Source organism: Conger conger, chromosome 3 (assembly GCF_963514075.1).
Source record: "Conger conger chromosome 3, fConCon1.1, whole genome shotgun sequence".
Classification (NCBI taxonomy): Eukaryota; Metazoa; Chordata; class Actinopteri; order Anguilliformes; family Congridae; genus Conger; species Conger conger.
Genome location: NC_083762.1, coordinates 68,785,076 through 68,812,717, shown reverse-complemented (window position 1 = coordinate 68,812,717; position 27,642 = coordinate 68,785,076). Strand labels below are relative to the sequence as shown.

The window sequence follows — 27,642 nt, the reverse complement described above, 5'->3', positions numbered from 1 at the left end:
TTTGCTCATTAGCGATTGAAATACACCTTCCAGCATCTATTTGCACTTGTATCTGCCGTGTTTATAATGAGTAAAAATAAAAACAGGAAAACAAGATCTTAGTTATTTAGAGACAGTAAAATTCAGGACTATAATTGACAAATACCCTTGTACATTATTCATCCACTGGGTGGAGTGACTAGTTGTTCTGCAGCACCCCTTGATGCATGAGTTTGGGGTTGCCAGGTATTCAGTGCTATTGGTTGTAGTGGAAGTGGTGGTGGAATCCAAAGCTTATAGTCAGAGACACGCATACCTGGCAACCCCCAACTCTTGTATTTTCTGCTGACACCATTCATAGTGGCAGCACAGTGAGTATGCAGCCTGTAGATATTGCCTAATGTCGATGTACTGGATACACAGGGATTAAATTGCTATGGATCTTATTAAATATGAGATACCAGTCTGACAATGTCCAGAAAGCATATTTTCCTGAAAAGTTGAATCTCTTTATAATCATTCTCAGGGAGTGACAAACTCTCTAGCTGTCCAATAACAATTTGCTCAGAGGCAGAGAGAGTCTTGCACAAACATTTAAGTTATTTAACATCCATCACTGTGACTGATATATTTGAAATGTTTGTGTGAATGGTCACATTTTGACAGACCTTTTAAGTATTGTGATTGTAGTAAATTATAGCCCATTTCCTGGGTTTTCTGCGTGCTGAATTTAACTGTAGTTTAAAACAATGAATTTCAAAGGAACTGTGTATGTGCGGTAGGGATAAAAGCCTGGAGGGTAGGTAGATACATTGTGCATTACAATGTGGTTGAAAGGGCTTGTGTGTGTCTGTGTCTCTGTCTGTGTGTGTATATGTGTGTCTGTGTGTATGTGTCTGTGTGTATGTGTCTGTGTGTATATGTGTGTCTGTGTGTGTGTCTGTGTATGTGTCTGTGTGTATGTGTATGTGTCTGTGTAGGTGTCTGTGGACTTGGATTTCGTTGACAATGCAGCACTTTTAATAACATGCAGGTGTTTGAGGACACCGTGCTGGGAATGTGCTTATCTGCAGACGCTCTTGTTGGTTTTTCCTGTCCAGCTTTGGGGGAAACTGGTTCCCTGCTGGCGGGAGCTTTTCCTCAGAGACTGTGACAGAAATTCTCTGGAAATAGAAAAAAAGTCAGAACTGCATTAATCATCACTTTTGGGACAGCAGACACAAGATAAATGAATAAATTACTCAAGATAAAATTAATAAATCACATGGATATCTCTCTTGTGGATTATAGTGCAAACAGGCTTATAAAGATTTCCCTGGAGCAGAGTAGAGCTGGGGGTCTGTGGTTTATTAGCGGAATAGCTTGTGATATTAGAGCCTTGGATCATTGTTGACAGGACAAACAGAACCGGAGTTCTCCATTTGCCACTTTCACATTTTTGTCTTGACTTTTACTTTTTCATTCAGGCAAGCACTTCTCATGACTTGCATGATGCAAAGGGTTGCAAAGTCTTCATTAAGGGATCTTTAAGTTTTGTGATTAGGTGCAGTTTAAACTGAACTTCTTGTGCATAATTATTTGTGTGACTGTGTATGGACGCTGGTATATATTTGGGCCCTTATAATGTATTTTATAAATGTGGACCTAAATAAATTATGAATATGTGTGTGCTTGTGTGGGCATGTGTGTTTATGTCTATGTGAGTGTGTTTGTATGTGTGTGTTTGTGTGTGCATGTGTGTATATGTCTATGTGTGTATGTGCCTGTATATGTCTATGTCTGTGTGCATGTGGGTGTATGTCTATGTGTGTGTGTGTTTGAATGTGCGTGTTTGTGTGTGTATGTGTGTATGTCTATGTGTGTGTGCCTGTGTGTATATGTCTGTGCGAGCGTGTGTGTATATATCTATGTCTGTGTGTGTGTGTGTGTATCTCTATGTGTGTGTGCGAATGCTTCTTTACTGTCTAATGCACATGTAGCCCAGCTCTGGGGGTCTGCCTGTCTCACTGTGCATCGGTATTCAGCAGGGACGATGTGAACACACTCTCTTTAGGGAGCTGGGCACAATTAGCTGTTAACATTACCAGGCAAAATTAAGGCCCGAATTAAACCTCTGGGGAAATTAAACCACCAGCAAATCATTAAACCACAAGCAAATCATTAACAAGCATTTGCATTTTTATTGCACCTGAAAAGATTGTTTTGGCCCCATTATCTCTGAAACACAAGGACTTTTTATTATTATGGTGCTGTCCTGCATAAAAACAATATGTTTTATCTTCATGCAGAAAAATAAGTCCTCATTTGCATTACTTATAAGGGGCTGCTATGTATACTAATAACTTGGGATAAAAGCTAAAGGTTTTTACTTTTTATGTAAATCTGGCCACTGCCTTCCTGAAGTAATAGCAGGTCATAAAACCAATCATGGATTAAAAACAATGTGTGTGTGAACAGGATTTTTGTTGCCCCATGGTTTTCATTTTTTTGTTCTGGCCGTTTTTCTTGATGTTTTTGTTATTGTTAATGTTAGTGCTGTTTGACTCAAAACACATGTCTATAGCAATCAGGGTAGGGACCATTTCTCTGCAAAGTCAGACTATCAACAGACTAAGTTCAGTTACTTAACTGAAAGGTGTTATGAGCATTTTTCAATTAATGAACTTCACTTTAAATTAATTTATTGAACTGACTGAACTGAAATGGAAAGAACCACCTAACCCTAATATAGATGAAGCAAAAACACTGTGAGACATGTGGATGTGTGAACATATGGACGTGTGAATGTGTAAATGGTAAATGGTTGGCATTTTATTACATTATTGGCATTTGGCAGACACTCTTATCCAGAGCGACGTACAGTTAATTAGAATAAGCAGGAGACAAGGGTTAAGGGCCTTGCTCAAGGGTCCAACGGCTGTGCAGATCTTATTGTGGCTACATCGGGATTAGAACCACCGACCTTGGGTGTCTCGGTCATTTACCTTAACCACTATGCTACACGCAACCCCTTTATGTAGTGCCTTGATCCAAAGTGCTGTACAATTGAAGCTTCTCATTCACCCATTCATACACACACTCACACACCGATGGCAATTGGCTGCCATGCAAGGCTGACCTGGCATGACCTGCTCGTCAGGAGCATTTGGGGATTAGGTGTCTTGCTCAGGGACACTTCGACACACCCAGGTCGGGATCAAATCGCCAACCCTCCGATTGCCAGACGACTGCTTTTACCGCCTGAGCCAACGTGTGAATGTGTGAATGTGTGGACGTGTGAATATGTGGATGTGTGAAAGTATGAATGTATGAGTGGTTTTGTGAATGTGTGGTTGTGTGAATGTGTGGTTGTGTGAATATGTGGTTGTGTGAATGTGGTTTTGTGAATATGTGGTTGTGTGAATGTGTGAATATGTGGATGTGTGAATGTGTAAATATGTGAATATGTGGATGTGTGAATGTATGAATGTGATGCCTACTGTCTCACCTGTCTTCTTCTCCTGTTCTGTACAGGTGAGCAGTATGTGCGCACGCTCCCCCCAGCGTGTCTCTCGCTCTGCTGCGCCCCCTCCTGGCCGCGCCCCACCTGCTCCTAAGCCCCAGCAGCCTTTGCCCTTTGACCCGGAAGAGACCCTGGCTGGACGACGCAGGTAGGACTCTTTACTATACACTGTCTGTCTGTCTATGACTCTCCACTGTCCCAAATGTGACATATTCTTCACATATATGTACTGTATATCTGATTATATTTAATATGATTTTATATGATATTATAAGTCTAATATAACTTCCATTATTTATGTTAAGATTTTGATTTAAAAAAAGCTTTTTTAATGTTTTTTTAGTTTTTTTTTTAGCTGTGTTCTGGATCGGATGTTGCAATCAAAGTCCGACTGAATGTACTGTACCTTCCAGGAGCGTGTTCCTTTTACGACATCATCAATCACGAGCACAGCATCTAGGGCAGGCCTTGATATGGTGACACTCTGCTGCAGAACAAATATTTTACGGAGGCAGTCCTGTTTTTCCTGAGGAATATTGATAAGTACATTTCACCTGGATTATACCGGGGTGAAGGCCATTTTAACAAAACAAGCAGCATTCCGTAAGTCTAATGGACAGGGGTGCCTCTGAAAGCATTAAGAGTGTCCCAACTTTTCAGGCAATTACAGCTGTACTGACCCCTCAAAGTTTTTAATCAGGGTGCTAACCTGCCCACAGGCCTTCTGCTTGCATGGTTCTTCATTGCGGTTTTTGCAGGTAGCTTGCAGATGGCTACTCCTAAAGTTGAAAAAGTCATGTTATGAGACCCGGTGCTTCACCACAATATAAACCACTCTGTAGGAGTCACACACAGTAAATACACTTTAGATTTTTCTACATGTTAGCGATGTTATTGAGGGACCATGGTAGCGTTTATAAAGTCAAATTCACAACTAAAGATAATGGTGTTTCCCCCCCACCCCCCGATTGAAATATCTATGTGTACAAAAGTCAGCTTTCATGAATAGATTTAAACACTTTTTATGCATCTATCAGCATAGTCTCTTCCTTTTGGTGTCACGATGGAAATCCCAGAAGCACATGTGTATTATGGGTAACCCAGCTGACCCACTTTAAAGCACTGAACACTTGTATGTGGCAGTGTGCCAGGGTAGCAAATTGCCACTTGGTTCTGCTTTATTGCACAAGTACTGCGGGTATTTCACACTTAATGTCAAATTAGAATAAAAAAACAACACAGTTATTAGTGAAATTAGGATAAATGTAATTGACCTTGACCCCTTACATAACACATTCATATACACACACTTACACCTGTACACACCACACATGCACACAGCCTAAATCTTGCTAGTAGTTTCTAGTACTGGAAATAAAATGTGTTGTTATGAAGCCATGCAACAAAGCAGCTTCTTTCATTTGATGAATAGCATATGGGATGGATGGACCCATATGTCTCTGTGTTAACATGGCAACTGGCAAACATATAACAGGTGTGTTTTGAGCTTTGGTGCGATTCCTAGATGGCTGTGTTTTGGATATGACTAAAACCTTTGCTCTTAATGACCTAATTAGCTGGCTACTTTCCTCAGAGTGAGTATTCTTAGCATATCTACCGATGATTAATCAAAGCTGAAGATTGCACTTTTGCTGTTTAATCAAGAAACATTACTCATCAATGTGATTTTGGAGCTTACATGTGAAAATGTTTGCTACCATGAAAACAGGTATCTTAGGGTAATCGGTTGAAACACATATAGTGTATATAAGGAAGAAAATATGATTCTCTCGCTTTCTGTCTCTCTTTCTCTCCCTCTCTCCCCTCCTCTCTCTCTCTCTCTCTCTCTCTCTGTCTTTCTGCTGACAAAAGACTCACCAGTCTCCTCTGTGTCCTTGCCACAGGGAGTTCATCAACAGCCTGAGGAGCTTCAGCAGTTTCTACAGCGGCCTAGGAGAGGCGCTGTGCAGCAGGGAGCCCGGCGTGCTCAACGACTCCCTCTGCTGGAACGGCACGGAAGTGACTGACAGGTGAGTCAGTGCCGAGCGGACCGGCCCCTGCGCACAGAACTGACTTCAGCCCAATCTGTGCTTTTATCCCTCCTTCCACTGGCCATTGTGTGAGGGAGTTTACATTTTCAGCAGGGTATCTGTTGTAACACACAATCAATGATTAAGATTAGAAAACAAAGCAAACATTTGGTAAAGCTCATGAGTGGAAATATAAGTGAGATGGTTCATTGTGCAGATGGTACAGAAGTATTGAGCTTTATGAGTATCGTTTGATTTAATTTAGCTTTATTTTTAAATGAATGTTCCACCCTCCTCTGACAGTGTGTGAGAGAGTAAGGCATGTGCCTACTCGTCACTGTCTACCATGCTGATGCTGTTCTGGTCATTATCGCCTCCTCAGTCCTCCTGCGACCCCACAACCCAATTTTGAGTTTGGAATAATTTCACTTCACCTTCATGCTTTTCCCCAGTGCGTCGACTAATCTGAGCCCCTGACCCCGTCTCTCCGTCTGTCTCTCTCTCTCTCGCACACAGACACACGCATTCTCTCTCTCTCTGTCTCTTTCACACACACACACACACACACACACTCACATTTTCTCTCCCTCTCTCTTTTTCTCTCTTTCTCACTCAGACACACACATACACACATACATTCTCTCTCTCTCTCATACACAGACACCCACACATTCTCTCTCTGTGTCTCTTTCACACACATACACACATACACATTTTCTCTCCCTCTCTCTTTTTCTCGCTCTCTCACTCAGACACACACATACACACGCACACACACATTCTTTCTCTCACACACATACATACACATACACACACACACACACACATGCAAACTCTTTCAGTCTCAATCCATTCAGCTTTCATTCTTGGGCAAATACATAGAACGAACATTATTATAAATTTGAAAGCATAGAAAGTCTTTAAATCCCTGGCAATTGCAGATGGAAAGCTTTCAGAAGAACGCAACATCTATCGATTAGCACTGCTGGGGAACTCTGTCGTGCGTGTCTCAGCACTCAGGCGGACAGGAGGAACAGAGGAGGGCTGATATCTTTTGGACACGTCCATAAGACAGAAACACGCTGCGCTGCTGATTCAGGCTGTCACTCCAGACCCAGCCCTGCGGTGTGAGAGGTGTGTGTTGTAACGGGGCTGAGGCCCTCTCGTCCCCCGTGTCTCACCCGCGCCTTCGCCCCGCGTCTGTCAGGCTGCGGCGGGACTCCGGGAACGTTAGCGGGAACGTTAGCGGGAAGCGGTGATTTAGCGCCTGGTCCCGAGTGCTCGGGCACACGCACGGCAGGGCCGCAGCCGGGGTTAATTAAGAGAGAGAGAGAGAGAGGGAGAGAGAGAGAGAGAGAGTGAGGGGGGTGAGAGACGGGCAGATACAGCAGAGAGGGGGAGAGAGAGAGGGAGAGAGAGAGTGAGGGGGGTGAGAGATGGGCAGATACAGCAGAGAGGGTGAGAGAGAGAGAGAATGAGGGGGGTGAGAGACGGGCAGATATAGCAGAGAGGGTGAGAGAGAGAGAGAGTGAGGGGGGTGAGAGATGGGCAGGTACAGCAGAGAGGGTGAGAGAGGGAGAGAGAGAGAGAGAGGGGGGTGAGAGACGGGCAGATACAGCAGAGAGGGTGAGAGAGGGAGAGAGAGACAGAGAGAGGGAGAGAGAGGGGAGTGAGAGAGAGAGGGGTGAGAGACGGGCAGATACAGCAGAGAGGGTGAGAGAGGGACAGAGAGACAGAGAGAGGGAGAGAGAGGGGAGTGAGAGAGAGAGAGGGTGAGAGACGGGCAGATACAACAGAGAGGGTGAGAGAGGGGGAGAGAGAGAGAGAGGGGGGGAGGGGGGAGAGAGTGAGTGAGAGGGTGAGAGAGAGAGAGGGTGAGAGAGGGGGAGAGAGAGAGAGGGAGAGGGGGAGAGAGAGGGGGGAGTGAGAGAGAGAGAGGGTGAGAGAGAGGGGGGGGAGGGAGAGAGAGAGAGAGGGTGAGAGAGGGGAGTGAGAGAGTGAGAGAGAGAGAGGGAGAGAGAGAGGGGGAGAGGGTGAGAGAGGGGGGGGGGGAGAGAGGATGAGAGAGGGAGCGAGAATGCACTTTGTTGTACGTCGCTCTGGATAAGAGCGTCTGCCAAATGCCAATAATGTAATGTAATGTAATGAGAAGGGGGAGAGAGAGATGTCCTCAAACATTTGTCATACGCAGAGCAGTCTTGTGCACACTGCTTGTGCCAGGTTCAACCATATTTTATTTGATAGGGTTATATTTTTATTGCATTTGTATAGCATACAGTATACTTTCTATTTTTCTTTTATTATATTGTATTTTCTGTATATCTGGGCATCACAGGATCTGTTCAGCCCAGGCTGCGTCATTCATTGTGGGTTGCAGAGCATTACTCCCCCTAGTGGAACTCCATGGCGTTGCACCTGTACTGACCTGTGCTGTTTCATATCAAAAAGTGCAAAAATGCCACAGTATTTAATGAGTGAAACAAAATGGCTGACTGCCACTGTGCTCTGAGATCATACGTACGGAATTTAGAATATTGCAAAAATGTATAGAGCAAAAATCTGAAACAACAACCTGTTTCACGGGTTAGTCAGAAAGAGAGAGAAAAAAGATTCAGTAATGGCTGAACTGTGTCAATAAAATCTAAAATGTGCACCTCGAAGATTTTCAGCTCCATTTAGTTTCGTATTTGTATTTCCAGACGGTAGGTTAACGGTTTTCGTGGACAAAAGAGTGGTGAAATGTTTTGGTTCAGTCAGAGAGGGCCGTGATCTGTTCCTCGGTCTCCTGCTCTATTCTCCCCGCTCCGAGGATGAGGTCACAGCAGATGAGCACATTGAAAAGTGAGAACGTTTTGAATAGCGGCGGCCACAATGGCGCAGGCTCTGTCCTCTGTAGCCCCCGTCAAGGACACGCGGGAACAGGTGAGCCTGACATCACTGGGCAGAGCGAGCAGGCACGGAGGAAATGAAAGTTTTTTTTAAAAGTACTTCTATTTCAGCTTTCTTCAGTCGTGTTTCTCACTCTCACTCTCACCTGTTAAACGAATGAGTCTGCCTCAGGATTATTAATGCGATGATTAACGCCCGAAGGTGCCCTGACATCCTGGTAATAAGAAGAATAAATAATGTTTGAAAGTTTAATCCTGTTTAATGAATAGTGTGAGGAAATGAGCTGGTGAATAATTTTGTCTTGTGATGGTGAGAGGGGGGGGGCAGGTCAGTCTCTCTCTCTCTCTCTCTCTCTCTCGCTTTCTCTCTCTCTCTGCTGTCAGTGGTGCAGCTCGTCCCTTCCCGTTGCTGCCACAGTGCATCAGGGCTAATTAGCTTTTAATTGAGAGTAATTAGGAAGCACAAGCTTCTCTGAGACGGGCGGTTTGTGCTGCGGCCCCACACTCTGATTGGACACTGCCCATCAGTCACACACACGCTCAGACAACGTGTATCACGCCACGAGTGTGTCCGTTTTCAACGTGTTTGTGTGTGCCTGTGTGTGTGCAGAACAGAACACACACACACACATATACACACATGCACACACAATCTCTCTCTCACAGAACACACACACACACACTCACACTCAGGCTATCTGGCAATCTGACATCTTACTTTCAGTATTTCACTTTGAAGCCCCTCGTACAGTGTATCAATTACACAATTGTGGCACAGCGTCTCCATCAGCTTTGTCACTGAGACTCCTCAGAGTGTGGACTCAGTCACACTGAGACTCCTCAGAGTGTGGACTCAGTCACACTGAGACTCCTTAGAGTGTGGACTCAGTCACTGAGACTCCTCAGAGTGTGGACTCACATTCACCTGGAATAGCAGCAGCTGATTGGCCCTGCACACAGTCACCTGGAATAGCAGCAGCTGATTGGCCCTGCACACAGACCTGGAATAGCAGCAGCTGATTGGCCCTGCACACAGTCACCTGGAATAGCAGCCGCTGATTGGCCCTGCTGGGCTCTCTGAGAGCTGTCCAAACACACCTGTCACATCACAGCTAGTCTCCCAGCCTTTCTGCAGGATTACAGCGAAAGAAGCTGAACCAACAAAGGGTTAAAACTCCACACACCTCTGTGAATACTGGGATACAAAAGAACATGGAGATGAGAGAGAGACTGAGACAGACTGAGACACAGAGACAGAGATAGAGAGGGATAGAAACCATGAGGGAGAGAGGGGGGGAGCGAGAGAGAGAGAGAGAGAGAGAGAGAGAGAGATTTCCAAACTCCAAGTTCCACAGCAGCCTCTTTGACCAGTGTGTGTGTAGATGTGTGTGTGCATGCATGTGTGTGGTGTGCGATTTCTCCCTCCTCGGATTGTATTCCCTTCAAGAGTCTTATGTCTCTGTTAGGAGGGCATTGTGATTGGCGGTTCCTTCGGCCATCACTAGAGGGCAGTGCAGTTACACTTTTCGGCCATTCAGCTTCTAAGCCTTAAGTGGATGACAGATTAAAAATAAAACACATCACTCACAGAAACATCTGTTGAGTGCAGAGAGCAGCGAACGAACAAGCCCAATTCATCCGAGGCAGCGGAGCAGATAAAACAGACGTGTTCGGAGTCGTTTGGCCGGGTTCGTGGAAGTGATCCCCCTCCCTGTCCGTGTCTCCCGCTCCGTCTCCAGGTTTCCAGCTCCGGGATCGAAGCGAGCTCCGGCCCACAGCGCAGACTCCAGGCCCAGGGGCCCGGAGCCCGTCATCAGCCAGATCATCGACAAACTCAAACACATCAACCAGGTGGGTCCCCACACAGCCCAAACGCATCAACCAGGTGGGTCCCCACACAGCCCAAACGCATCAACCAGGTGGGTCCCCACACAGCCCAAACGCATCAACCAGGTGGGTCCCCACACAGCCCAAACGCATCAACCAGGTGGGTCCCCATGCAGTTCAGACACATCAACCAGGTGGGTCCCCACGCAGCCCAAACGCATCAACCAGGTGGGTCCCCCACACAGCCCAAACGCATCAACCAGGTGGGTCCCCACACAGCCCAAACGCATCAACCAGGTGGGTCCCCACACAGCCCAAACGCATCAACCAGGTGAGTCCCCATGCAGTTCAGACACATCAACCAGGTGGGGTCCCCACACAGCCCAAACGCATCAACCAGGTGGGTCCCCACACAGCCCAAACGCATCAACCAGGCGGGTCCCCACGCAGCCCAAACGCATCAACCAGGTGGGTCCCCACACAGCCCAAACGCATCAGCCAGGCGGGTCCCCACGCAGCCCAAACGCATCAACCAGGTGGGTCCCCACACAAGTCACCCCTTTCCCCTGACTCTGCTGCAGAAACTCACCCACATTACTCACAGCATTTATGTCCCGTAGAGTTCACTGCAATTACATTTTAAATTCTGCAAATTAATAAATGTGATGTTCTCTGAGGATTAGTTCATTCATTTGAATTCATTTTCTGAGACATACATTTAAATGTGTGCACACACGCAGATACGCACGCTTGGAAACACATCCCTGCTCACACACACACTGACATGAACACACACACATGTACAAGCACCCATGCGCACAAACAGACGCATGCGTACACACACATGCACACACACACACACAGAAGCACTGCTTTTGCTCCTCTCAGTCACAGCAGCTCGTGTGTCTGTGCAGGTGTGCAGGCGGGCAGGATATCGGGGTGTTTACACGCATGTGGGCTCCAGAGCTCAAACATGGCAGGGCGTCTCTGAGACGCGTCTGTGTGTGAGAGGAACAAGGCCAGCTTTGGTCTGCCACTTGTTTTGGAACAAAAATGAATGTTGTACTGAGGCTGGTTTGTTGTCTTGTCCGTTGTATGTATTGGTTTTAGAGTGGAGACTTGAATTTACAGTATGGTTACAGTGGCTGGCGCACCATCCAAACAAGACAGAAACAACCCAAGCACAGAAGGCTATCTTTAACGCCCGGCTCTGTGTCTATAGACAGCCATATAACATAGGGGTCATCTCTCCCCCCCCCTCTCTATCTCTCTCCCTTTTTGTCCCTCCCTCTCTCTCCCTTTCTCTCTGTCCCTCTTTCTCTCTCTCTGACCTTCTCTCTCTCTCTCCCCCCTCTCCCCTTTCTCTCTCTCCCTCCCTCTCTCTATCTCTCCCCTCTCTCTCCCTCCCTCTCTCTCTCACTCTTCCTCCCTCTCTCTCTCTCTCTGTTATGTTTTTGCTGTTTGGATATATGTCCCTCTCTCCCTCACTGACCTCTCCGGTCTCTGTCCCCTTGGCGACGGACACATCACGGTCCAGCCGGATCCTGGGCTATACGGCCGCGTCTCCTCATAAGCCTGCCAGTGCTCTCTCAGAGGCCCCCCCCATCCAGGGCCCGGGTCAGGAGAGGAGGCCCCAGCTTCCTCAGAGCTAAGCCTGGAGCCCAGGAGGAGGCCGCGTGCCCTGGGCTTGTCCGGGCGGATTAGGCTCACTCTCCTGTTTAAACAAACTGTGGAAGGAGATCTAAAGTTGGTGAGGGGTGGGGGGGGGCGGGGGTTTGAATGCCCTTGCCCCCCACCCCCGGGGATTTTGCTCCAGTACTGAGGAGAAGCGAAAGCAATTTTCCCAATTACAGCGCTGCATTACCTCATACCGGCTGACCTCTCGCCCAAATAAGAAGACCGATATGGACTGCGCCCCCCCCCGCCCCGCCCCCCAGTCCCCCGCTCCCGGCCTCATCCAGCTGTTTGTATCGATCTTCAGGACATGTTAATGATTCACCCTGGTCACTGGAAACACACATGGCACAGGCACACACACACACACACACACACAAACAGACACTCTTTCTCACGCGTGCACACACATACACACACATACAGTTTCTCACACACACACACACACACACACACACACACACACACACACATGCACACAGGCTGTACTGTCTCAGGGCAGCATCACTGATGTGGTTTGATTGCGGCGGAATTTTTATACAGGGGAGATTATTGTGGCATTTTTGAAGCAGGGTTCTAACCTTGAGCCACCCCACCACAAACACCCACACACACACACACACACGCACACCCACACACACACACAAACACACACACTCACAAACACACACGCACACCCACACACACACACGCACACCCACACGCACACACACACAAACACACACACTCGCACACTCCTCCACTCGCACACACACGCACACTCGCGCACACACACACACATGCACACCCACACCCACACACACACACACACAAACACACACACACACACGCACACACATACAAACACACACACTCGCACACACACACCCACACACACAAACACACACACAAACACACACACACACGCACCCTGGGTGCCCCGTTTACCTCTGTTTATTTCTGTGTTTATGTACGCGCGTACGCTCGTCTCCGTCTGCGGGCGCTGCGGAGAGACTCTCTGATACCCGGCTCTGCGCTCCGCTCGCTGTGGCTGGGATCTGAGGCTCCGCGGCGCTCTGATATCCCCGCCGACGGCACCGGGCCGCAGGTTTTATTCCATAATCACAGAACCTCTGGGGGGGGGAGAGCCGTGTCGTGTCTGGAGAGTAAGAATGTGAAGCGTACAGTAAAGCCTGGCGCCGACGCCGGCCAGCTGGGCGGTGCGGGCGGGGGCGGGGGCGGGGGTGGTGGGACGGGGGGCGAGTGTTGGGGTCTCGTGACACACAGCTGCCTCACACGCACCTGTGCCGGCCTGTAACGCCTCTCGCGCTGAGACAAGTGTGTCTTTCTGTGCTCAGGCCGCGCACATGCTCAGTGCGATCGCAGTCAGGCAGATTAAAGGCCAGCTTTCTCCCTGGCACCGTCGCTGCCGTAACCTCCCTGATTAACGCTGTCACTCCCCGCATATTTCAGGAGGATTTTTGGGAGATGACTGTGTGAGATTCACATTTCTGTCCAGTTCTCTACTTTTCTCTCTACTTTTTAACCTATATACTGTGTGTCATCCGATCCAGTGGTAGTTAAACTGTGTATTTTTTTCATTTAGTGTATGTGACTCATGACACAAACAATCACGTATAGAACCAAAAGAGGCCTAATTTGGTCTTGTTTGCTGTATGAAGTCAGGTCTCTCAACACTTACTGCTGTTGGAGGGACTTCTTTTCCATTTTTTCCTAAAAAGTATACAACAATTATACTGGGAAAGTACATTGTTTTGATTTACCAGGTAGCTGTCATTTGTTTTCAACTTTATCAAAATAAGTTATTCTTAGTGGCTTAGTTCAGTCAACACCAAATTACATTGGCATTCGCAGGATAATGGTGGGTATGTCTTTTACCCACAATCCCTCATTGTTAATACTGCAGGCCAATCAGAAAGGCAGCAGCAGAAAGGCGGCCCTCATGGTGATTGTGCCCCCACCTGACTCCCCCCCACAGCCCCTAATCCCTCACCCCCCCCCCCCCCCCCCAGCTCTGAGAGAGCCAGGGCCGACAGCCTAACCACAGGCCCACTGGGATTACAACATGACCCCACTGCGCTGAACGTGCGCTAGCGCTATGACATCACTCTGCCACACCCCGCTGCCTGTCAACGAGGCGAAAGGCCTCGAATTGAGCTTTGAAATTCGGGCCACGTGGACGCCTGTTTTCTCCTTTATTCACTGCCTTCCCCGTGCCCTCTGTCGCTGCGACACGCCCGTTCTTCTGTGTCCTCCCTCTCTTCACTTATCCGTTCCCCGCGCTCTGTCCTTCACCCCGGCACTGTGGGCAGGCTCTTTGAAGAACCTGCTATTATCAGCCGGCCGGTTTTAATCTTTGTATCATCCGTTACAAAATGGTGTCCAGTTCCTTCGGGTTTGTGTCTGGAGGCAGCCGTGTCTGCACTCTCTCCAGCCGGGATTAATGGACAGGAAAAGCGAGCCGTTTCTGCTGTTGAAACAGGACTTTCTCACGCCTAGCAGCGTTGATGTAATGGCTGACCAGGGCCAAGTTTGGTGTGAGCTGTCGTCTATAAAAGGGTAGAAAAAGCAACCATTGTTTTTGTTATTCGATATATATTTAAGAACTGCAGACTGTCGGTATGCGTATATTGTGTCAGTATGTGTATGTACAGTCTGTGCATCTGTATGTCTGTGCGTTTGTGTGTGCACACATCTGGGTTAATTCTGCTAAATACCTGACAAATTCAAGCACTCCAGTTCTTTGTCACTTCTTTATAGATAATGATTCTGATGATTATGTGCAATGTGCAGGAAAGAAAACAAGTTTCTTGCTTTTGATACAGTTGTGTCCCAAGGTGCCTCTCTGCACTGGTAACAAATAACTTTGATGCCTTAAAAACATCTTCGATTCATTCAGATGTCAGGAGTTCAAGCTTTTCAAACACCGGCATCTGTAAGGCTTGGCTGTTTGAGGAACGTCATTTTCTTTCTTCAGTCATAACTATCCTAAGAGAGATGTGGGGGAGAGAGAGAGCAAGAGAGAGAAGAGAGAGAGAGAGCAAGGCAGAAGATGTTTTCACTTTAAACCCGAGCTTTCAGTGTTCAGGTTTCTGCAGTTTTTTCCACAACAATCATGTCTGTTTATTAAAGCGGGTTTATAAAAGTGTAGTGTTTACACAAGTCCCTCTTCTGAGGAAAGGCTATTTAAAGAAGGAAGGGCTGACCCACTTGGTGCAATTAGCTGACTGGACTTTGTTTATACTGGGCCGGGCTCTCATTATTCAGACATATTTCTGTGTACAGAGCTGCTGATTGTGCTGATTGGTTCATGTGGGGTCCAATGCAATTGATCGCGGAGGATGTTTAATCTTATCTGGCTTGATTTACCTTAAAATATCCTAAACTAAACTATGTTATCTACCAGACAATATCCTCCCTCACTTTCTCTCCTGCATACCTTTGCACAGTTGTCAGAGTGAAAGCAGCCTTGCCAACAGTGGGGCACAAATGCCCATTCCCTCACCCTTTCTCCTGAATCTGTCCATTTTTCTCCCCTTTCTCCCTCTTTCCCTCTCCCCCCCCACCGTCTGGCGGTGCTGAGTTGTATCTGAGAGAATACCCAGTCCCAGTGCCCCCCCCCCCTCTGGCCCCCACCCTAATCAAAGCCAGGACCTGAGAACATTCTGCAGGTAGGGCTGGAATTCAGGGTGTTAAATTAAGCAGATCCCCCCCCCCAGAGCAGGGCATTCCATCACGCCGTCACCCTTCCTCCAGACCGCTGCGGTCCCTGGGACTGGGAGAGACACACACACTCACACACACACACTCAGACACACACACACACACTCACACTCTGGCACACACACTTAGGCATACACACACACACACACACTCAGGCACACACACTCACACACACACTCAGGCACACACACACACACACACACACACGCAGGCACACACACACACTCAGACACACACACACACTCAGACACACACACACACTCACACTCGGGCACACACACTCAGGCACGCACACACACACACACACGCAGGCACACACACACACACACACACACACTCAGACACACACACTCAGACACACACACACACATTCAGGTACACACTCAGGCACACACACACACTCAGACACACACACACACATTCAGGTACACACTCAGGCACACACACACATACTGTGTTTCGAGCTGTATGCTGTTACACTTAACATACTCAACTACACTTGAACTGATTGTACCAAGTACTTATCCATTTGAAGTCACATATACTTAATAATAATGAGTGTAACCACTGTCCATATTTTTTTTAAGTAAATCCAATGATTCATTTTTGAGTGTACTGTACTGTGCTCAGCTTGAAACAGTGTTAAACAGACTTAACACACTGCATGCACACTTAACTTCAAACATATCACACTCAACACACATTTAAACACACTGTAGGCACACTTTCACCATATAACTTTAAACATGTCGCACTCAACAGCACAACTCTCTCTGTGCACTCATTTTTTATTTTAGTCACAGTTGAGACTCCTTTATGCGTGATATCACAGCGGTCACGATATAAGCCAGAATCGCAGAAACATCAAAGTGCTCTGCAGAAAGTCAGCGTCTGTTATCTGTCACACTGTCATCGGGATCTCCGCTCGGGGGACAAGGTTCAGCGGCTGGGACCAAGTCTGCGAAGCGATGCTTTGTGGGATTAGTCCTGTTCAGCTAAGCCCAGAGGTGAAACGGTGTCTCAGCTGCTGTTGTTGTAACTGGGTCTTAAGCAGCCCTGAGCTGTTTCTGTAACAGTGGGAAGGCAAACTTGTATTTTGATTGAAATGTGTGTTTTGGAGCAAACTGCACATCAGAACGCTTTGAGGAAGTACAGACGCAGTCTCCCTCTCCCGCAGTCTTGAGCGACTGGGGACTCGCGTGCGGAGAATACAGGGTTTCCCTCGAACGCGTCCTCTCGCTCCGCAACTGCAGAACTCAGATCCGTCACAGGGGATCCAAGCACACCTTCAGCGGCAGACTGGAGGGTAGCTCTACTCTCTATAGGAATAATAATCCCACAACACCTCTCTGTTTGTGTCACGCTCAGCCACAGATTCTGTAGTCTAACCAGATGGCCAGCTTCAAGATTCCCTCTGTCCTCTATTACCCCTTATTGCAGGAGGCTTCGGGTTGGTTTTGTAATACAGCTCATGAATATTCAGGAATGTACAGAAGATGCCGTGGCCACACTCTTCCTCTGTGAATATTCCTGAGATACATTCCAATTCCAACTTTTCAGGTTCGACAGCAGGGAGAAGGAACTTTTGTTGCTATGGCTACAGAGCTGAACATCTGGTGGCTCTGTAGAGCACGTGGGTCCACACTGGCACCTCTTGGTGAGGCTGAGGCCTGGGTTTGGCACGGAGGCTCCAGATTACTCAGGTGTGTTCCTGCCAGGGCACAGTCTGTGTGCACCTGCCACCATGACTCATCACCGCTGTCACTCACCGCTGGTCGCCTGGTTACGGACCTGGGCATAGACCAAGCAGGGGTTTAACCAGACAGCACACTTTCTCTCAGGAGCATGTCTGGGGCTAAGAAGTAATTACCCTGCTAATTGCACCACTGGCACGTAGTTCCATTTACTGCCTACACTTGAATCGAGAAAAACCCCAATAATACTGCTATTGAGGCATCGCACTTAATTATTTAAGACAGACATCTTGCCTAATTTGTTTGTTTTGCTGTAAAATTAGGCATTCCCATTAATCTTTTAATCGCCTACTTAATTTCAGCTTTCCTAAAGTTACTTTTATATGCAAGCACCGCACCCCCCCCTCTAGATCCCCTGTTTTATGATTTATAGGGTGTTCTGGAGCAGGTCCTGTTGTTTTGTGGGGGTTGCTTTGACACACTCTGGAGAGGAGAAACACAGTGAGTGCAGGTGTTACTCTGGTCCTGGGCTTCCCTCACGGTAGACTGGGAAGGTGAGGAACTTCTGGACTGGGTACACTCTCCGTCTCCCTTCCATGCTCTCCTCTCAGTCTGTCTCTCTGCCAACGCATACGAACAAGAGGGAAGCACTCCCAGCACGGCCTACACTATTCACAGCTATTGGCACAGTGGAGACCAGTAAAGATAGGAGTTTACTCGCCGTTAAAATTAAATGTTTGTGTTGCGTCTGCTTGCTCCACTTGACTTCTCCAAGAATTTATGAGAAGAAGAGCTGGCAGCCGTCCTTGTAATTGTGTCACGGTGAATGTTACGATGCAATTTAGAGGTCAAAAACAAAGCAATACAGAGGGAAATAAAAGTTCTGCACATTTGCTGGAGGGATGTAATCCACAGCCCACTCCCTTTTCACCTGGATTCCATGTTGTGGCTGTGATGAGCCTTTCTCATGCTAGTCCTTCCCAGGGAGCCACGGTCCTGCTGGAGTCCATCAGCCATGCCTGAATGAGAGGGGAGGAGCCTGGCAGGTCAGAGGTCACGCTCCCTCCTTCCTGTCTCTCCTGGGGCCGTTGATTTGTCTTCCTGTGAGGGTCACGTGACCTTTCTCTCCTTTTTATTATTTTTTTGAATCCTCCCCTGTATGTTCCCCAGCACAGAACCGGAAAAGGGGGATTCACACACATGGAGCTCTGAGAATAACCCTCCTCCTCCCCTCGTCTCCCTGTGGTGAATGCAGGCAGATTTCCCTTTCCCCAATCTGGCAACCTGAACATTCAACCATGTTTAACTGGCTTAATGATTTCCTTTCCTTTATAATCCACATGAAATTCATAATAATAATGTTCCACAATATGGGAGCTTTATTGTTTGCCTTGCACGGCCCGGGCAGGCACTGCACATTGGTGGCTGCCATGTTCTGGGTGTGATTAAAATGGTGTAGCGGGGGAGAGAGTGAGGTGCATCACATCCCGCTTCTCACGGAAAGTTGAGGTGCGATCGGTCGCCCTCGGGGAGGCCGTGTTCTGGAACCTTCCGGGCGGGGCGTGAGTGCGAGAGCCATGTACGGGCAGCAGCGCGAGACGACGGAACGGACGAGAAGCAGCTGGCCCGCGCGCACGCCTCGCGCCCGCGACCGCTGCGGCCGGGCGGTCATGAGACCGCCGTGGCGGGCCGGCGATGTCACCAGACCGCTTCACGTCGAGCCAGGCCCTCCGCATGACTCCGTGAAACCTCCGCGATAACGCAACGGCCCGCGCACCAGCAGACCGGCCCGTCCTGTCTGCGCCCTGTAATCTGATCCCAGGAACCAGAGAGCACATCGAGAACGGGGGGAATTGTGTCTTAAACTCAGAACAATCGACCGCTTTCACTGGAAACATCCTGAGATGTTTTTCTGTCATCTGTTATTCTTACGCAGTGAATGATAATCAAGCCAGATCATCTTTTTACTCCTAAATAGATTATTGTTATGTGCCGTACCTGTGTATCCACATTACCTCATTGTGGCGGGTCATTACCTTGGTTTTGTGTAGAGCATAGTTGATTTAGTCAGGTCTGTTCTCGAACAGTTGACGTATTGTACAGCTCCTGCCTTGTTTGCGCTGAATGTACCGTTTTTTCGTGAGTTTCACGAGAAGGAAAAAGTCTGGTTCAGCCTAAAGGGAAACACAGGCGAGTCCAGATAAAATAAGTCCAGTCTGGAATGGCGGCGTTAATTCGGAGAGAACGCGCCCGACCCACCTCCCACCTCAGGCACGTGTGCTTCAGACTGAGGGCGTTTACTGTTTTTGTAGCGCTCCGTGCCCCCGACAGGAATTAAAGGTAGGAAATGAAGCTGTCTGTTCGAGCCGTCTGAGGCAGGCGTATCCTCGCGTGACTGACGCAGGGGCCAGGGGGGACATAGGTGTATCCCCCCCCCCCCCCCCTCTGTAACGTGAAGTTTAATAAAGGCTGCGGAGGGTGCGTGAGGCTTGTTGCCGAGGCTGTCTGTCTGCCAGGCCGCCTGCCGTTTCCATGAGTCACTCTGAGGAAATGCAGCTCAGTTTTCTCTCCCCTGTTCAGGTATGTGCAGCAATCATAACAGTCCCCCCCCCCTTACCCCCCACCACTACTGTTTACATCAGACAGCTGTGTGTGTGTGTGTGAGAGAGAGTGTGTGTACCTGTGTGTGTGAGAGTGCATGTGTGTATGAGAGGAGTGTGTGGGTGTGCACCTGTGTGTGTGAGAGTGCATGTGTGTGGGACAGTGTGTGCGTGTGTGAGCGTATGTGTGAGTGCATGTGTGTGTGTGTGTGTGTGTGTGTGTGTGTGTGCTATGACGGTTTGTCTTGCACTGCAGAGAAGGGACCTGAGTCAGGTCTGGATCACAACAGAATGGTTTAACAGAGCATATTTGGTTAGGAATTGTGATCTAGGAAAACATTAAATTATTTATTGGCAGTTTTAAAAAGCACAGATGGCTTGATTTAAACACTATCAGGCTCTGTCTTAATTAGAATGACTGTTTGGCAAAACATTTTGTGTTTGTGAGGATAAGAACTTTGATTTTGGGAGTGAGTGGAAGGGATGGAATGTATCTCATAAAACTGTGAAAGGCAGAATTACCTCGACCAAAGCCCAGTGATGGGAGACCTGCTCAGCACAACGTCCTTCCAGGTTAATTCTTCTTTCATCTCGCACTTTCATGTTGCTCTTGTGTCTTATCTTGATGTCTTGATCTCTTCAGCATATTGCACATCGTGCCTCGTTTCTAGTGAATGACTTGCCTTGTTTACTGACTTTGGTCCTTAATTGTCTTTTCTATGCACGTATCATAAATTGCTTTGGATAAAAGCGTCTGCCAAATAAATGTAATGTAATGTAAAGCGGCTGAGCTCCAATCACACAGGAGGCCTAAGAAGCCTGGGAGTGGAAGTGTTCTGCAAGCCCAGATATGCACTCTCTTCCTGGGAGGTGAGGGACTCACAGAGAGGGAGTCTGAGAAACCTTCCCTGCACTAGACTCCGCTGTATCCTACAAACAGGAAGTTTTTAGTCCAGCAGAGCACTTTTACTCCACAATATTACACTCTACTCCATGACATTTAACTGGACTAAATGGATACTTTCCTGAATGTACTTCCCTGTTAGCCATAATGAGGTAATGCCTGCACTACATGACATCATAGCGCTGATGTCAGGTGTGTGTTGTGACTTGCAAAATATCTTTTCAGCATTCACTCTGACTTCGTGGGTTTTCATATGGTGTCTCGACCGTTCTTCTGCGGTTGTTCGGGATGTACGCCCATGATTCAAATCCCTGGTGGAAAACTACTCTTGTACCTTTAAGCAAGGTGCACTACCAAAAGGACCCAAACATGTTATTGCTCTGAGAACTGTATGACATCACAAGGCACCATTCCACTGCATGTGACTCTTATTTCCTGCACGGTAATCAGCTCCTGGAAGAGGGTGCTGGCTTTTGTTTTCACCGTAAAACCGGCAACCAATTTAGACCAAAGAAACTAGGTGATGCAAGTTAACTGTAATCAAAGGATTTAATTGTTAAATTACAAGCTCAGTAACAACAAACAGCAGCAGACCATGTTCCTCCAGGAAAAGGGTTGCAGACCCCTGCTATATATGCACCAGATACTCGACCCATACATTCCATCTGTCTGCTCTACTTCCTAACTACAGACTCTGGCTGGTAGCAGGGTTTTCCTGTGCTATATTACAGTACAAGTCACCCAGTGCCACAATATTAGTTGAGTGAATCTCAACGAGTATTTTAGTTTTATATCTGGACTTATATATATATCTGAATCTCATTCCTATTACTTTCTTTTTGCTAAATAAGACTAAAATGTTGCCAGTGAGTTTCAAGACTTGCCTATGGGGCAAGGAAATGTCACTTGCCAAGCAGTCAGTAACTGAAAAAAACTAATATTTTAGTTTACTACTTTAAGATTGTAGTCTTATTACAAGACCAAAGACAGTTTCTGCGGTGTGTATAGTCAGGCTATGCATATGCATATGTGTTGCTCAGGGGTACGGACCCTAATCAGAGTTTGTGGAGGTGTGCTGGTCCCAGGCCTGCCCTGCGGTGAGTGTTCCACCACATGTTCAGGGCTTATGTGTTGTTTATGACTTCCTGCTTGCGCCTGGCGGTTTTGTGCCAGGGGAGTCGGTGAGCCCGTCTGTCTGTTCCTGTAGCCCGCTCCACCTCACCGTCAAGCGTGGCCTCAACCTTTTCATAAACAACTCCGCTTTCTTTTTTCCATTTTTACCTTCTGTTTTGTCTTGGGTATTTATGGTTCAGAGATTCCCTGACGGTGTGCGGTGGGGCTTTTTTCTTCAGTGTTGTGTCTCAGTGGGAGGCGCTCCTCCGTCGACCCGAATATCAGGGCTGCTTTGAACCCGGGCGTTTCTCCCAGAATGCACAGCAGCGGCGTGAATCGCACCCAAGTGGCTCTGACTGCGCTTCGAGGGCAGGTGGCTGAAAGAACTTCAAACAGGGAGGAGAACAGATTTCAGGGCTTTAATAAAGCAAAACCGTTTTAAAATACCCTCAGCCATATAATGTTTTATTACTGTTTACATTTGAAATTAGGCCTATTTATGGGCCAGACAAGCTCCTGTCTACACCATATGATGTACACCTCACCACTTCTGAACTGCACACAAGCTCTAATCTTCTAATCTTTTTTTAAGACAAAACAAAACAGGAGTAAATTGAGCGATCTCACATCCCCCACATAGCAGTAATTAAAGCAAATAAAGCCAGTTTTTTTAATCTGGTTGCCAAGGTAACAGGAGCTGTTATTTATGAGCACAATAGTCTAAGGCAGGGATGGACAACTCCAGTCCTGTAGGGCCGGTGTGTATGCAGGATTAACTTCAGTCCTGGAGGGCCAGCATGTATGCAGGATTAACTCCAGTCATGGAGGGCTGCCTTGTATATAGGATTTGGCTGCCACTAGTTACCCTGGCTCAGTCTGCTAACTAGCCATATGCACCACAACCAATTCACTCGTAAATTAGACTTAGATTTTTCAACTGCTGTTTATATCAAGGAATGTGGCTAAAAATGACAGATCATGTCAATGATTTGGCTAATTAAGTAATTAAGAGCAGATAATTAGGTTAGTCTGAAATCCAGAAACAGATGCGTCCCACCTTGCCCGTTCCTGGTCTCAGGGCTGTGCTTGGGCACCAGGTGGCGCTGTTTGAAATGCATGTCCACCATGCATGTTGTCCATCAGCTAGCCTGCCTGCCTTTCAAAAGCGGTCCTGATCATATATTGACGCAGAGTGCCGGAATGCTCTTTTTGTTGTTTTTGCATGACGAGGCATACACAAACATCCCTTTAAAAACATTTCCAGGCCTCAACAAGATGTATGTCCTCAGTGCTCAAACATGAATACGGGCCTGTTGAGGCAGAATAGCACATGTTGGTTTACCTCTTATGAATGCGTTACTCATGAATCACAGATCGGTCAGCGGTGTGTGAGTGTGGGAAATAAAGCTTTGTATGAATGTTTATCCTTTGTGTAATTTAATTGTATAATTATCCTGATGCTGATTTTATGTTTTCGGTTGAGTTGCAATACCTAATTTCAAATTCAATTTAGGCAGTTTTTTTTCATCTGGATAGAGCATCTGGTCAAGTAAGGACCATATGAACTATATTTCCTCTGTCTAACAAACATCTAAACGCCACAAAGACAGAAACAACAACAAATCACAGGCATGTACACAGACACACACACAGACCTGTAAACGCACGCATGTCTACAAACACACAGACATACATACACACACACACACACACTTAGAGCAAGGGGAACATTTTATCAAGACTGAAAGTACAGTTAAAATGAAGATTGACCTTGGGATCAGCCATGCCTCTTGTTAGACTTGGTAGTTGCTATGGCAATTCGTCATTTAACTATTTCCAATGAAAGCTTTACAGAAACAGTTTGACAATAAAAATGCATAATGGCAGCTGTCCCAGAATGTGAAATCTACTCCCAAACCATTACGGGTGTAAATGCTATGCATAGCTACTTAGTGATGGAGACAGGGTTACAGATTTCAAATAATTCTGTGAACGAAAGAATGCAACGGGTGGGCACTACATTTAAGTTATTCGGTGTCAAATTAAATTCAGTTACAGTTCCAAAGATTCCAATGTTTGCAATTCAACTTTACTTCTCAGGTCCAAACTTGATCACATCTGAAGCTGTTCAAAACAAATCATTTCTGTGAAAATTCTGTAGGCCTACTGACTCCCCTAATGTGCCTTGTAGCCTGTACGTGCAAACTCACAATTTCTGCTCCAGTTTTACATTTTTCCAACACTGGGTGCTGGATACTTCACCAGTTATCTATCTGAACACATTTTCTGTGTAAATGCGGTGTGGGTTGAAATTATAGCTCATTTAAAGTTTATATATTTTTCCTGTTGAAATAGTGTCCGCTAACAGACTCGGTGGCGTTGTGCTTGTGCCAATGACAACACGACAGCCACTCTTCTGGCAAGGAGGGAGGTTGTACATGCTCACTGAATTGAAGGACAGGGTTCCTCCTGGCCCTATACAAAGCCCTGCAGTCTCCAGCCCAAATCACAGTGCCCCTGCTGTGTCTATTGTGTTAGATGGTTGTATTGTGTTTACATTCAGGAGGATTCTGTAAAGAAAGAGAAATGCTTCTCTTTTTTATATCTTCATGTAAACTGGGTGTGTCAAAGTGTCCCTGAGCAAGACACCTAACCCCCAAATGCCCCTGACGAGCTGGTTGGTGCCTTGCATGGCAGCCAATCGCCGTTGGTGAGTGAGTGTGTGTATGAATGGGTGAATGAGAAGCATCAATTGTGCAGCACTTTTGATAAAGGACCTATATAAATGCCAACTATTTACCATTACCATTTGATGTTCCCTGCTGGAAAAAAAAGAAAAGGTTTTGAAACAGCCGGTTGCTGGTTGACCAGTTCAGACCAGCTCCATACTCAACATGGTTTGACGAGCTCAGGCTATGTTTTGAAATAGCTGGTAACTGGTCATTTCAAGCTGGTCTAGCTGGATTTTACACCAGGGCTTGCTTTTTGGAAATGGTAAGTCTATTTTTCCAATTAGACATCCCTGCACACTCCATGGATTGCTGTTGATAAACGTACCTGTGCAGATAGCCAAGGGCTATGGCTCTATGGCCATAATAATATGCAGAGAACGCTTTATATCAATGGGTGTCAGCTTTTTTCTTAAGCGTAGCTCTCTCTGACTTTCAGCTCCTGTCAATGGTGACAGTACCTGACAGACCCTGGCGAGCACGGCCAAGAGGGGGCGCCATTGAGCGAAGGAGAGGCGGGGATGATGATGATGAAGATGGGGAAGGCCTCGTGAGTGGGGACTGCGATGATGAAGATGAGTGCAACGAGCTTTCGGGGCTGGGGCCTCCCCCTCGTCGCAAACGCCTCCGTATTTTTGCAGGTTAGTGGCCCCCTGCTTCCTATTGACATTGGTTAATATATGGGTATATATGGGTATTGTAGTTCTGCCCTAAAGAGTTTGTACAGAATGGTCATACTTTTTTACTTCACTTTCCTAATGAGAAAACATGTATAGCAGTGGTTCAAACTGTTTTTTGCCTGACCACACCTGGGCTACACCAGGCAACAGTTAGCCACTTCCCACTTCCTATAGTCCTTCAAGCAACAACAACCTAATCAGACAAATAAAGTCTATGTAAGCTGTTTAAGCTGCACAAAATGGAAGCCTTCTTTTTGTGCAATTATATCATCGCTGTAGCACGGCTTTGGTGTATCTACCTTTGGATTTACCCTCTGGGCGTGTATTTAATGTTTGTATTTTGACACAACAATCACTACATAAAGATCTGCCTTTGGGAGTGACTCCAGATATAGTTTGAAGCTCCATTTGATGTTTCCTTTGAACTCAGATGTGTCACGTAGGTGTGATTTGTAAGTTGTTTCAAAGCCTTTGAATGATTTATGTGCAAGTTTTGAAACTTTTAAATTTTCTATTTACCCATAGATGTTATGTGCTTTCTCTGCAAAATGCCCAGATTCCAGAAAGTGAAAATGTAAGAGAGTCTTATAGGAGGAAAGCGAAAGTGAACAAGTAGTTAGCGTTTGTTTACTGCTTGAGATGATCACTGAGTAGTGTTGTCACGGTGTTACGCAGACAGTATCGCATGCAGTTATGCAGGTACTCATTTATCATACATTTGCTGAGACGACACCCTTTTTCCACAGAATTTCACTTTGGCTTCCATAGCAGGATATTTCTGCTGGAGCACTTTAAGGTTAAATATGTTACTGCAGGGCCCAATGACAGTGGTTGGAACAGTCACAAGGCCAAGCCATTAATCATCACTCTCTACCGCCACCCAACACAAGTTAATTGTTTAGGTATTCGGCTGCTCTCTGTGGTGAAAAATGTAAGAACATGGGCCCTCATTCCAGTTGAGATGGGGGGGGGGGGGGGGGTCATGGTCAAATTGTTAATCACTTTTTGCATCAAAACAAATTGCCCTCTTCCACTTCCACAAAATGGTGGCTGAAGTTTATATACACCACAGGATTTTGAAGGAAAGTCCAGACCTTTCCCAGAAGGTCCTTCTGTTGTGTTTTTTTTTAAAGCATATCTGAGCACATTGGTTTGTGAAAAGCTACACCAGATCAGTAATGTGCTCACCTGGGCCCTTGAACATGAATACGCTGCTAGCCTTTTGCCTTCCTCACTGTAAGAGGGGCCTTCATAACAGAAAGAACCATTGAGAGTGTGGAAAAGAGAAACAAAGTGAAAAAACTATGAAGCTACAAACGTGAAAGTGAAAAGAAACTAAACACCAGAAGAAGAAAAACAATAGGGACGCGGGGAGGGGAGGATTGATATTCAGACGCAAAGCCGGCCCAGCTGAGCAAACAGGTGGACGGGAGGGGTCCTCCTGTACTTTTTCTTTTGGTCCGGAGGAGACCAGGAGAGGGCCTGGATAAGGGCAAGGAGTGTCCCAGGTCAGCGCAGGAATCCTGCAGGTCCGAAACCTCTGCTGGGCCGGACCGTGGGATATAACTGCCCTCTTATGGGGGGGGGGGGGGGGGTGGAGGTCCTCTCAAACCTGTGTCCCCATTCTCGCTCCAGTTCTCTATTGAAAACAATGAACGGTATATTTGAACTGCTGGGAATATTGTGAAATGAGTGGGCATTATGAGAGAGGTTTGTGTGTGTTGTGGCTGTGGCCCTTTGAATATGACAGTGCAGTGTTTGGGCCTGGGCGTGCCCTGCAGTCCGGAGGCTCACAGCTCAGGCATGCGCTCGTGGAGAGGGCTTTTTGCTGGAGCCTCTCTGATGTCTCAGGGTCACGGAGGAGACCTCTCTCGCTCGCTCCTGTGCTGTCCACATTCAGCGGCGTCATCCGTCAGTTAAGGAATCTGCTTGACAGGGTCCGTCCCGAATGGCCGTCTTTCCCTTTCTTTCTCTGCTTGTGCGTGTGTGTGCGTGTGTCTGTGTGTGTGAGTGTGTGTACGCGTGTACGTGTGTGTGCTTGTGTGCGTGTGTTTGAATCCCTGCATCTGCTCCAGCGCTGTTTGCAGAACTTGAGCGTCTGTGGTGAGACGGGTCACAGAGATAATGGGCGATAGCCGGCCTCCCCCTAGCGCAGCGCTGACCCCGGGGCCCGTCAGCCTGCGTGAGTCCTGGTGGGCTGCAGCGGCCAGCGCACTGCCTAACGGATGGGCTGTCCGTGTCCCAGCCCTGATGGATGCCATATCTGGTTTCTCAAAGCCAGGGGAGAACAGACGTCGGC

At 47.2% G+C, this 27,642-nt stretch overlaps 1 protein-coding gene across 1 annotated transcript in view; it reads left to right on the top strand.

Moving 5' to 3' along the window:
* The window catches only part of gpc3 (glypican 3), an 89,237-nt gene that overhangs the window by 50,557 nt on the left and 11,038 nt on the right, over positions 1-27,642 (top strand). Inside the window, exons 4-7 of the mRNA XM_061236323.1 lie at positions 3,493-3,629; positions 5,386-5,511; positions 10,139-10,250; positions 25,103-25,304. Coding sequence (XP_061092307.1) covers positions 3,493-3,629; positions 5,386-5,511; positions 10,139-10,250; positions 25,103-25,304 — 577 coding nt within the window. The remainder of the gene's footprint in view (positions 1-3,492; positions 3,630-5,385; positions 5,512-10,138; positions 10,251-25,102; positions 25,305-27,642) is intronic.